General features: G+C 35.0%; 1 protein-coding gene across 7 annotated transcripts in view; it reads left to right on the top strand.

Annotated features, from left to right (window-relative positions):
- LOC109406300 (cytospin-A) overlaps positions 1 to 13,136 on the top strand; it is a 138,522-nt gene that overhangs the window by 70,848 nt on the left and 54,538 nt on the right. For all 7 annotated transcript variants that reach the window (XM_062858527.1, XM_029863166.2, XM_062858524.1 and 4 more), the window contains 3 exons: positions 5,617 to 5,763; positions 5,832 to 6,008; positions 6,078 to 6,179. In XM_062858527.1, coding sequence (XP_062714511.1) covers positions 5,617 to 5,763; positions 5,832 to 6,008; positions 6,078 to 6,179 — 426 coding nt within the window. The remainder of the gene's footprint in view (positions 1 to 5,616; positions 5,764 to 5,831; positions 6,009 to 6,077; positions 6,180 to 13,136) is intronic.

Genomic DNA, 13,136 nt, shown 5'->3' with positions numbered 1-13,136 from the left:
TGAAGAAATCTCCTTCAGAAATCCATGGAGGAATTCCTGGAAAAAAGTACTGGGGAAATATCTGGAGCAGTTTAAGGTGAAACATCAAGAATTCTCATTGCAATTTTGCATACAAACTTTAGAGGCACAAATCTGACGAACGAAGCGTCAAACCAAGCCACACTTTATTATCCTGGCTTTGCTCACTTGCAAAAAGAGGCAGCTTTTCCAAATCGAGCGTTTACGAATTTTTAAGATTTGTGCTCTTGAAAACGTGAGTAGGTGTTCAAGTCGGCCATTGTGGCAGCCATATTGGTATTCTTTGAAGTTTCTCCTTAAGGAGAAACCATACCAGAAATGAATTGTTAAATTCTAGCATGAAGCGGGACCCCCGGGAAATCCGATAGAATTTTACATACAACATCGGAAAGTCCTGCAGCCAGGATTTTCGTGTGACGTTTTGACCTGTTCCGGAAGAAAGCCTTAATTTTATTAGTGCTCCAGTTCAAAAGCTCAAGAAGAGTGAATTATTTCAAGATTGGTATAGCGTTGCTGGCGAATTTCTGGTACCATTCAAGCGTTGGGGATTCGGCTGCAGTTCGCAAGATCCGAGGAGTTTTCCTGGTATCGAGGATTTTGGGTTCCTGTGGTGAAGTTTACGATGTTTGAAGTTTATTCAACTAAGTGTCATTTATGTTAGTTACATTATATAACGTCCATTTTATATTACGGGTATCACACACACGGAGGGGTTGTCTAAGGGAGTTGAGTGAACTGATGACCGGACTTAAATTCGTGGAGTAGCCAGACTTTTGTCATGAGGTAGCAACTTTATGTTGACTACCGAAGGGATTCAGCTACATATTTCAACTCACCCTGCTACGACAAACCATCAGGTAGATAATTCTCTTACGGAATCATTCTGCAGCCATAGGTAATCCTTGCGCTGATGGTGGATACACTTCAATCATCATCATTATCAATTAAGAAATCTTAGAAATCCTCTGGAATCATAGTGAAATCTCTAGAGGAATTCTTGTATGAGTAATTACAGAAGGCATTAAGGTTGAAGGATTCATCATTGACATAACCGTCATCAGAGAAAATTCTAAAGCAGTTTTCTCGCTCAAAACTTGAATGTTTGTATTAAAAATGTATTCACTGTAATCCTTTCTGCGTCCGTAATACAGTGAATACATTTTCATTGCGGAAATTTAAGCCCTGAACAAGAAAACTGCTTTTGAATTTCCAATGATGACGATTATGTCAATGACGAATCCTTCAACCTTAATAGAGGAACATTTAACGAAATTCTTAGAAGGATCCCTGAAGGAATCCTAAGAAGAATTCTTGAAAAAAAAACACTAGGAAAATCGCTAGATTTATTCATCAGTAGGTTGGCTCCAGGGGCACGTTCTCTTCCATTTGTGAAATTTGTGCCGTCCGTAGATTTATTCATGGACTAAAGTACGCAGTATTTCATATAGGATTTATTGCAGAAGTATCTACAGAATTCTCTAAATACATCACTACAGTAGTTCCTGTAGAAATTAATGGATAAAGTCCTACAGGAATACCAGCAAGAATTTCTGAAGGAATCTCAACAGGAGTTCGTCAACCTGGGGGTATCATAGGAAGAATGCATGAATAATTTTTAGGGAAATATCTGAAAAGGTTCTTATAGAAATTTCCAGAAATGTTCTTGGAGGAACTCCAGCAGAAGTTCCAGGACTATCACAGATATGTATGGAGAAATGCCAGCAGGATGTCTTAAAAGAATCGCTAGGGAAATCCCTGGATAAATCCACGTAGCAATTGTAGGAGGAATTATTGGAGATATCCTTGGAGAAACCCCTGGATAGATCGCTGTAGAAGTTCATGTAGAAAATTTTTGAGAAAAAATGCTGTCAGAATATCAGCAAAACTTCTGGAGGAACCCTAGCAGGAGTTCCAGAACAAGTTTCAAGAAAAGCTTCCGGGGAAATCACAGGAGGAATGCCTGAGAAAATCTTAAAAAGACACACTTTAATGAATCGTTATAAAATTCCCGGAAGAATTCTTTCAAAAATTTCCGGCAGAATTCTTGGTGAAATACCAGCAAAACATTCTCACAAGAAACCACGCAAAAGTTCTTGAAGGAATCGCAGCAAGAATTTTTGGGGGAATCCCATCTTGAATTCCTTAAGTGTCTCTAATGAATACAATTCCCACAACAATTTTTTAGCAATCCAAGCAGGAAATCTACAATATACATCACATAATAAATCTAGACCAACATGTAAGACAGGGCGGAACAACCATTGCATGTCTCAACTTCTTCCACCCCGTCTAGGCGTATTTCAATTTATTTATGCAAACTTATCCCGTTATCAGATGGAAAGGAGTCTGCTCTATCTGTTACTGGTCAGAGATTACATGAAAAATGAGCCATGTGCTCAGAAGGAAGGGAGAAGCAAAAATTCAAAATTCAAAGAGGAATCCCAGAGATACCGGAAAGAAGTAAATGGATTGACTTGAAATCACAACAACAGGCAGCGTTTATTGTTTGTTCTGTTCCAGAGAAAATTAAGAAGAATAGTCCTTAAGCGCATTAGTGGTAAGCGCACGTGCAATCAGCAAAACGTGACGAGTTTGATTGCCGGTTAGCTCAAAATTCATTTCATAATCGACATTTCCTTAACTACCTTGTATATCTTCATGACTACCACACGATTTATGTACAAATGCAAAATAAACATTGGCTGTGGGGGATCTCAATTAAAAATTGTAAAAGTTCTCATAAAATACAATGTTGAGGAGCAGGCTGTGTCCCAGTTGGAACGTTACGCCAAGAAGAGAGAGAGCTGGAATCTTTTAGCAATTTTAAACAATATTGGTTTAAAACATTGGCGAGGGTTGGGTCCTAAAATTGCCTCAATGTGTTAGTTTGCAAAAAAAGTTTGGTCGTTTTCAAAAGTTACACGAGTTTTGTTCATTGCGTAATTTTTCTACGACGCCTAAAGACATCAACTGCATTAATAATGATTATAAAATGGATATTCTGAATGAAATACAAATTTATCTTTTACTTCAAAAAAGGCTGACAAAATCGGGTCAAAAAGCTGACAAAATCGGGGGTAGACAAAATCGGGGGCTGACAAAATCGGGTCTCCACTGTATAACAAAATTGAATTTTAGCTTTATTTCAAATGAACAATATGCAAAAATGACGGATGAACTTGAAGAACTATACACATACAGTCACGTAAAAACAATACCTGGTACACAAAAATTTCATTCATTTGTGCCAATTTCTGAAAATCAAATTGAAGCGAAGAAGTTTTCGAATTCAAAAGATAATCCAAAAAAGTTTACTTTGTTTCAGATAGACTAAAGATCTAATATTCAAAAAACGTTACAATAGAATGTATAAAAGAAGGATGTATATATTGTAGAAAAGAAAATAATTGAATACACATATACATATGTACACATTTCATCAATTCACAAGCGTTTTCATTGATATAAAACCCTAAAAGCAAATTTGTCTTGAGCCCTTTCCAATATCAAGCACGTTAAGATATTAAAAAAGTAGTTGAGCCCATTAAGTTTTAATGGATTGTCATTAGGATTCTGGATACATTACTGTACGAGTTAATGCACAACACGCAAAAAAAAAAAAATGAAAAAGTTTTTTTTAGAAATTTTTTTTTTCCTTAAAAGTGCCCATCTTGTGATGTATGGAGGAAAGTTCGGCAACTTTATTGTCTTTCTTGGGAAAAAAAATTCAAAACAAAAAAAAGTGGGCTTTTTCTGTAAATTGACTTTTAATTTTGAAAAGATATTTTTTAGCGTGTAAAACATTTTTTTATATTTTTTAAATATGTTTTCTTGAAAGCTTGGACAATTCCCTAAAAGTCCCCCATACATCACTTTTTTGTACAACTTATCATATTCGAGTTATATTTTTTGTGAAAAAAACGGCTAATGCGCAACACGCTAAAAAAACTAACATGAAAAAGTTTTTGTTAGAAAAACTTTTTTTCCTTAAAAGTGCCCATCTTGTGATGTATGGAGGAAAGTTAGGCAACAATATTGACTTTCTTGGAAAAAAATTTCAAACCAGAAAAAAGTGGGCATTTTCTGTAAATTGACTTTTAATTTTAAAAATATATTTTTTAGCGTGTAAAAATGTATTTAGAATTTTTAAAATATTTTTTCATGAAAGCTTGGACAATTCTCTAAATGTCACCCATACATCACTTTTTTGTACATCTTATCATATTCGAGTTATTTTTTGTGAAAAAAAAACGGTTAAAGAACTTTGACTCTTTTTAAATGTTAGTCTAGGTTAATTTTGAAAAAAACAAAATACGCAAAGTTGCTTGAAAATGTAAAGTCTTGAAACCTACAAAATTTCATAACATTCTGAGGGGGTGCTGCCAACCCCGAAGACGAGTTGGTGCGAAATTCGTCAATATTTGAAATGATATAATGCAATGTAAATTGATTTTTTATTAGGCCGTTACAAATATTTATTTAACTTTTTGTCCCGCCACTCTTTGGCTGGTCGAGGGGGGGGGGGATAAAAATAATAAAGCATTTAATCAGAAAAATATTAAAAACTCATCGGATTTGTTACAGAATTTTTAGCAAGACTTTTTTATTTACATTGTTTTATTACACGCTTCTTTGAAATCCATAAAAAAATACTGAAAAATAAAACAAATCCTCATTATTTTTTGGAAATTTTGGTTAAATTTAATGATATTGTCCCATATACCCAAAATCTAGAATTTCATCAGTTTGAGGCAAAAATTGTGTTCACAACATGATCCACACATATTATAGTCAGCTTTCTATTTATGCAAAAAGATTGAATATTGGTTGACTGCAATGCAAGAAAGCTCAAGTAAATTCCATACTTTCAAAACTGTAAAGCTCGATTTTTAGGAAAAAAAACTCAATTGTTATAAGGTACATAGGGTATTGGTTTGTTCTCTTCGTCATGGGAGTTATTGTCGGCAAAATTGTCTGAAACTTTACCATATAATTCAGCATGGTTGGGAAGGATTTGAGGCCAACTCTGGGTTCAATAGACGACCTCATGACGAAAAAAACAAAACTGCCGAAAATACGTAAGTTCCCCTACTCAACATTTTTTGAAGCACGGTCTCGAAATCAGGACATAATTATTGAACAAAAGCTTCGGTCGTTGATATCAGGCTAGTAACATTACGTTATATAGTTTTCTTAAGTTTTGTATTGCAATTTCTGCAGAAATTTATAACTTTTGCCAAGACATGCGGATCTTTTTTTAATTCAACCAAAATTTGTATGATTACAGTTTGTTTCGGCTAAATTTTTGGAAGACGGGAGTTTTTTTTTCTCGAGTTTGAAGTCCCTTTAAGCAAGGTAACAAAACTCACGAACGGATGAACCGATCAGCATGGCACTTGCACTGTTCGATTCGTATTCATGTTGGCTATGTTTATAAATAAGCAGAAAAAAGTACAAGTATGAAAATCGACTAAAAAAGTAAGACAATTGATAAAGTACTTTTTTCACCAATACAAGACAGCAAATGAATTTATTAATGTGTTTTGCATTCTTGCATTATTATTTTATAAATCGTCACATTTCTCTCTGTTTCTACAGGACCTCAAAGGCAACAGGATGCAGGAATTACATTCGCATCTGGAGAGACTAAGGCAGGAGAATGCGGATTTGGAGGAAAAAGTCGTCGCAATGTCGGTCTATCAGAAAGAAGTTCAAGCGCTCCGGGATGAAATTGTCAAACTACAAGTAATAGTTAAATTTCAGGAAACACCCGCAAAAGTTTTGATAATAATCTTTTCCACTCCTCTTTCTAGACATCGCAAGAAATGAGCAATAGTGAACTGCATCGGTTGCTCGATGAAAATGAAACTCTCAGGGACCGGCTTAAAACCGTTGTGCAATCACCCTTGTCAGACTCCGAGAAGCAGCAGATCATACGAGACTCCCAAAGGCTTCACAGCTCTGCGCCGGCGTCCATAGCGTTACCAAATGTGAGTTGTCTTTTGAATGCTTTATTTTTCAACTTGATTTAATTTTTGCACATTTCTGTGCTTTTACAGAACATGGATATGGAGGGTACTCCATGTGTCACACCTGACTGGGATAAACAATCGTCGAGTAGTGAGATTGCTGTTGCTTGTCTACAAGATAAAATAACGCAGGTAAGTTCTCGTTTTATGTATATGACGTTATCACCTTTAGATGTGGAGAACATTATTGTCAACAAATTGTTTGATCTTTTTTTTTATTGAAATCTAATGAAGTTTAAGTTTTGCTGCAGTGTTAGATGAGGGCGACTCCAATCAGTCGCAATCGTCACGACGGAATTATTCCTAAGCATCTGTCTGGCTGAATGATTTTAGTAATTTTTAACTTACTTTTTTATGGATCTCAAAGAAGCGTGTACGACTGTCATCGTTTTTACAGGTCAAGGTTTGATAAGACATTTCTTGTTTTCTTTTATCATGGCCGTTATAAAGTATATAAGACTTAAGCTGCCGCCACTCGCATAACAGTCCCATTTTTGCTGGGTTTCCTATTCATATGGGACTGTTTTGCGAGTGGGGGCAGTTAGGATAATGTATGAAAACGTAAGGATGCATATATGCATATATATGTATTATATCAAATAAGACGTCCCAGGCTGCTACATGGGGCTGTCCATTTATAACGTAAGAGAATTTTTACGATTTTTCGACACCTTCTCCCCCTTCTATGATTTTTTTTGTATGAGAATTTAAATATTTTTGTATGAGGCGTAATATTTCTCAAACGGTCCCATAAACCCATAAGTACATTAAAAATAGTTTTCACATTGTTTCTATCTGATATTTACTTGGATTGTGTCAATATGCGTTTCCATTAAATTATATTAGAATATCACCTAAATTTTGTGAAGTTATGTGATTTTCCAAATACAACTAAATGATTTCCTAATAATTTGTATGTACCGCATTAATTTCATGCAGAGAGTAAAAAATTTGAAGATTGAAAGTGAAGATTGACATTCTCATTTTTTCATTCGTGTTTGGCCACATTCATTGTCAGCTGAATGCCTCTCTTTTTTCATTCAATTCTCTGTCACGAATATTTTTTCGCACGTCGTAAAATGTCCAATTTCTGTTAACAGACGCACAATCCGACTTAATGGACAAATAGAGAACATAATTAATATTCTAATTGACTACTATACACAAGTTTTGACGTAATTGGAAGAATAATCGGGAGTTACGGTCCAGTTTTATTTCTCAGTGAAAATTGTCAGTGACAGAAAAATGAATGAATAGGTGAAAAAATTCATTCACCAAAATGAATTTTATTTTGATCCCACAGTTGAGAATCTTCAAAATTCACGTTGAATTTCACTCATTGAAAATGAAAATTTTAAACTCTGATTTCATGTGATATTTCCAAAGACATTTCTATAAAAAAAAATCCAATAACATTTATAAAGCCAATCTAATTGAAATTGTCCATTGGATATGTGATTTATTTTTTCTGTGTAATAAATGGACAGCCCCCATGCTGGGTCTCTGTCTCTGCATGACACCCTCTAGCGCTCTATCTATAATACCTACAAGCGTGCGAACATCCATCACTCTGCATTCCCAGTCGAGATTCGCACGAACTGTACTGCCCCCACTCGCATAACAGTCCCATTTGCAAAAAGTAGGAATTGAGAAAACGGCATTTGAAGTTTAAAAACTTGTTTCCATATAAAACTTTGAAAAATCGCCAAAATTTGAAAAATATTTCGATCATCTCGAAACTTTCACAGATTGCTTTGCACATGAATATATAACTGTAATAGTAGTTTACGCAACAAGGTGCAGAATGACGATTTTTACAGCACGAGTCGTACATTTATCCAACGAGGCTTGCCGAGTTGGATAATTACGACGAGTGCTGTAAAAATCGAGTTCTGCACCGAGTTGCGTACAACGTTTTTTGCAATTTCATAAATTAGCCTTGAGGATAGTTTTTAACAAAACTTTTTCATCAAACTGCACACTGATGTTCATAGCCATGTTTAAGAAAATAAGAACATAACAGGTTATACTGTGCAGTTGTCACAATTTTTCAAAACTGCGTCCAGAAAGTATCAAGAAGTTGACCAAAACTGAAAACAGTGCTGTAATGGTTCATTACGCAACGCAAATCAGTGCTGTAATGAACCATTACAGCACTGTTAATTTGGTGTGGGAAAGTAGGCCTTTTCCTGTCAGATTTGCGTGAGGTAAAACAGCCTATTACGATGAGAAATTGCAAAATAGTAGTTTACGCAACAAGGTGCAGAATGTTGATTTTTACAGCACGAATCGTACATTTATCCAACGAGGCTTGCCGAGTTGGATAATTTCGACGGGTGCTGTAAAAATCGAGTTCTGCACCGAGTTGCATACAACGTTTTTTTTGCAAGTTTATAAATTACCGCTTGAACAAAAATTTTCATCAAACTGCATACTGATGCTCATAGCCATGTTTAAGAAAATCTGATCATAGCAGGTTATACTGTGCAGTTGTCACAATTATTCAAAACTGCATCCAGAAAGCATCAAGAAGTTGATCAAAACTGAAAACAGTGCTGTAATGGTTCATTACGCAACGCAAATCAGTGCTGTAATGAACCATTACAGCACTGTTAATTTGGTGTGGGAAAGTAGGCCTTTTCCTGTCAGATTTGCGTGAGGTAAAACAGCCTTTTACGATGAGAAATTGCAAAAAAATAATTTCGTCTTATCTAAATTCACTCACCTAGCTCATTTTAGAAGCTGAACCTGAGAATATGGTATATGAAAAACTTGTGCGGCTAGACCAGTCCTGCAAGAAAGTCACGAAAAGAGCGCTACTACCTTTGAAAAATGCCAAATGATATTCACCGTGAATATCATTGTTATTTTTTGAAGGTAGTGCGTGACATTTACCTTAAATATTCGAAAAATAGCAGTTTTTCCGTGACTTTTTTGCAGGACTGGTCTAGCCGCTCAAATTTTTCATATACCATACTCTAAGGCTCAGCTTCCAAAATGAGCTGTAGGTGATTGAATTTAGATATGACGAAATGAATTTTTCAGCACTGGGTATGATATAAGATAGAAATGTCGTAAAGTTTGATACCTGATTCTTGACTAGAAATTTTCAAAACCTGACCCATCTTGCCCCACCTAATTTTTACGGGGGCAAAATGGGTCAGTTAACAAAATTAGATTTTTCCTCAACAAAAAATACTGTATCTTCTATTTTTTCTTTATACATCTAAGCTTCACATACGTAATACAGATAACATAATGGCAGTGATGAAACACATTGGTAGTTGGTTCTAAGAACTAGAATATTTTTGTTTAAGCAGCTATAAACGGACTTCAAAGACCTATGTTTTTTTTTGCAAAAAAAAAATAAATCTAAGTACACAAATTTTCAGCTCTCTAATCGCTTCGATAATGTAGGTCACGGAATAGCCTTTCAATGAAAAATAAAACATTTTCAGAAACTATGCAAACATATTTTTTAAATAACTCAACGTACATACATATGTGCAGATGGGTAAATTATTGGTTAAATTGGGAAAAAATCCACAGCTTAGGTTAGATTTGAACTCACGGCCTTTATTCGCTAGGCAAGTGCTTTACCAACTAAGATTTGAATTACTTTATGACAACTAAAATGCCGTTTCATTAATTGGCTCGGTATCTTAGTTGTTGAAGCACTTGTCTAGTGAATAAGGGTCGTGAGTTCAAGTCTCACCTGAGCTGTGGATTTTTTTTTTCCAATTTAAAAAATAATATACCGTCAGTGTACCAGTAGCCGCTCATGACCCAATAGCCGCTCACTGTTGCAAAAATCAAGTTTTCACGCATAAATACCCCCTTTTCGTCGCTGATATTCTTGGACAATATAAATTAAATGAGAGCAAAGCCATTTTATGCAATATTTACCAAATAACATAAAATTTAAAAACAAAACAGTAGAATTTTTTGAGCGGCTGTTGGACCCAAAAAAAGCTGTAGGAAATTTTATGTGTTCCAATAGCCGCTCACGCAAAAATTTACGTGAAAATTGTAAAAACTGTCGATTTTACACAGTGTATTCAATCACTACTATACACTCCCGCTGAACAGGAAAAAATAATTGTAAAAACATAAGAGTTGCAAAAATGATTCACTTTTTCGCAAAAGCCTATTTAATAGATGGCATACATTTGTCCGTGAGCGGAATTAGGACCACTTTGGTCTCACACAAATTGTAATAAAATCATACTTTTATGAAAAGTTCTACATAAGTCTTGTTTTGTATCTGATTGTACTTAGATTAAACTAACTTAAAATGCAAAAACATTATAAATTGGCTTACCAGTCATTTAACAGATGATGTTTTTCTGCAAAACTGGCCTTAGATGAGCGGAATCTGGTACCCTGATGGTACTTATCTGTACATATTAGAGTGGGTCATCGTTTATATGGAAAAAATGAAAAATTCAATGGTATCCCATCAGATCAAAGCTTTTTTGATCCCATTCCAGGACCCAAATAAGTGTGGAAAATTTGGGCACGATCGGTTGTGTCTACGTTTTGCGCATCGCGTTTGAAGTTTGTATTGGATTTTACATGGGAAAACAAACTTTTTTGCATTTCTCTCATAACAAGCTCGATTTTGTCTAAAGCCATGTAACCGATAAAGTGAAAACATAGCCTAGGGTGTCCTGAAAAAACTTTGTCGAAGACCGCGAAGTGATCTGATGCTTATGAAAAAAGTTATAGCGTTGGCATTGGTTGGCGAAACAGCATGATTTTGTTGCTATTGTTATTCCTTTACATGTTAAAACATAAACACATGCATGCGGTTCGTTGGTTATAACTATTTTCACAAGCATCGGATCGCTTTGCGGTCTTCAACAAAGTTTTTCAGAACACCCTAGGCTATCATTTTACAGTATTGGTTAAAAAGTTTCAGACAAACTTTTTCAACTTATGACAAAAATGCAAAAAAGTATGTTTTCCCATACAAAATCCCATACAAATTTCAATTGCAATGGGCAAAGTGTAGGCGCAACCGATCGTGCTCAAATTTTACACTGATACTCAGGACCCCAAACGGAACCAAAAAAGCTTTGATCTGAGAAAACGGTTCCGATGACCCATACTAGTACATATTTGGGCAGGTGTACCTATTTTGGGCACTTACCGCTATAACTAAGTCAATTTCCAACCGATTGATCGAATCAATCTGTTTGAAATTGACTTAGTTATAGCAGCAAGTGCCCAAAATAGGTACACCTTCTGAAATGGTACAAGACCCTACGTTGAGTTATTTGAAAATCATAATTGATCACACGGATTGGTATTACCGAAAATTTGCATTTTGAGTGAGTCGTATGCAACATTCCGAAAACTAAGATTGACCCATCTTGGCCCACATACATAAGGAGTATAATGAAAAAATATTTTTTTCTGAGCAAGGAACGTAAAGAATTTTCAAATAAATACAGGGGTTGGCCAAAATGTTTGGGATAGGCAACTTTTTTTTTCTCTTATAAAAAAGTTCAACAAGCTGTAACTTTTCATAGAGTGCATCAAAAAATCTCAAATTTTGACTGTTTGTCAACCTATTATATGCGCATTATTTGAGCTCGATTGGTTAACCTTTCGCGAAGTTAGAACCGTTCTGGTAAAATGCTATTTTTTAGACAACTAATTTTTGAACTGTCATATCTCGGAAGCCAGTGAACCAAATTGGATGAAATTTTTGACGTTTATCAACAATATATTAATACTTAATATGGCGTTATAAAATATAATATTTTTCACGACGAATAAAGTTATACCGGTTTAACATTTTCACCCATATAGAGGAAAATAAATCAAATTTTCAATAACGCACAAAAATTACTAAATGTGTTCTTCCTTTAATCCAAATAGGCTCTAATATATCCCTTAAGAGATATCTTGAGAACAAAAGTAGAAATTTTTTGGATATCAAAACTAAAATTTTATGATATTGATGTAAAAAAATTCATTTTTTCGAGAAAAATCCAAAAAGTGTCAATCCATGATAACTTTTTTCAACGTTCAATAAGTACCTATGTTTACATAACTTGTGAAGCAATAATAAATTGTTGATAAACGTTCAAAATTTCATTCAATTCGGTTCACTGGTTTCCGAGATATGACAGTTCAAAAATAAGTTGTCTAAAAATAGTGTTTTACGAGAACGGTTCTAGCTTGGCGAAAGATAAACCAATCGAGCTCAAAATTGTACCATTGGTGCACGTTGACAAAGTCAAAGTTTGAGATTGTTTGATGCACTCTATGAAAAGTTGAAGCATGATGAACTTTTTTGTGAGAGATAGAAAAGTTGGCTATCCCAAACATGTTGGCCATCCCCTGTATATCACTTTTCTGTGGATCCACGTCGTTGATCTGGGAAAACTATTGGAAGATTTCAAAAATATATTGTAAGCTTGAAAACGGCATTGACCCATCTTGCCCCCACATACCATATATTGTATATATGATTTACGATGCCAGATGATTCTTACGTTTTTGTTACATTTATTCATATGAAAAACAAGATATTATGATAATTTATACATGCTGAAGTTGAGCACAAAATCGATTTTTTTTACTATTCTTTTATCTAAAAGTATGGGTTCTTAATCCTCTACTTCCATGGTTGCTCTAGTGCATCGTTTCCTAACCTTGGCTCTCGCGACCCCTCAGTCTGTTGTCACTCCGCTTTTCGTAAAAAAATCGAAGCGTGCCTGAAAGCAGTTGGAGGGTCGCGAAACGAAGGTTGGGAAACTGTGCTCTAGAGCAGCATCGATTTTCGACGAACTTGGCATAAACGGAATTGAATGGATATGATGCAATTAGTTTTAAAATATAATTGTACCCTATAAGGTTAGCCCAACTACCAACTACTTGTTTCAATAGTGGAACTATTGATAAACAATCAAAAACCTATTGATTTACAACTTTTTTTTCATTGATTTCGTAAAATTTAGTCAATTTTCAATATGTAGCACATTTTTCGGAAACGCTTTTTGGTATAAAAATAGTCGTTCAAAGTCGTGGGAAGGAAACGGTTAAGAATGCTGTGTCAAATTTTGATAGATCCAAGCA

This window comes from Aedes albopictus, chromosome 3 (assembly GCF_035046485.1).
Source record: "Aedes albopictus strain Foshan chromosome 3, AalbF5, whole genome shotgun sequence".
Taxonomy (NCBI): domain Eukaryota; kingdom Metazoa; phylum Arthropoda; class Insecta; order Diptera; family Culicidae; genus Aedes; species Aedes albopictus.
Note: the sequence above shows the minus strand (reverse complement) of the source record. Positions and strands in the feature narration are given on the sequence as shown.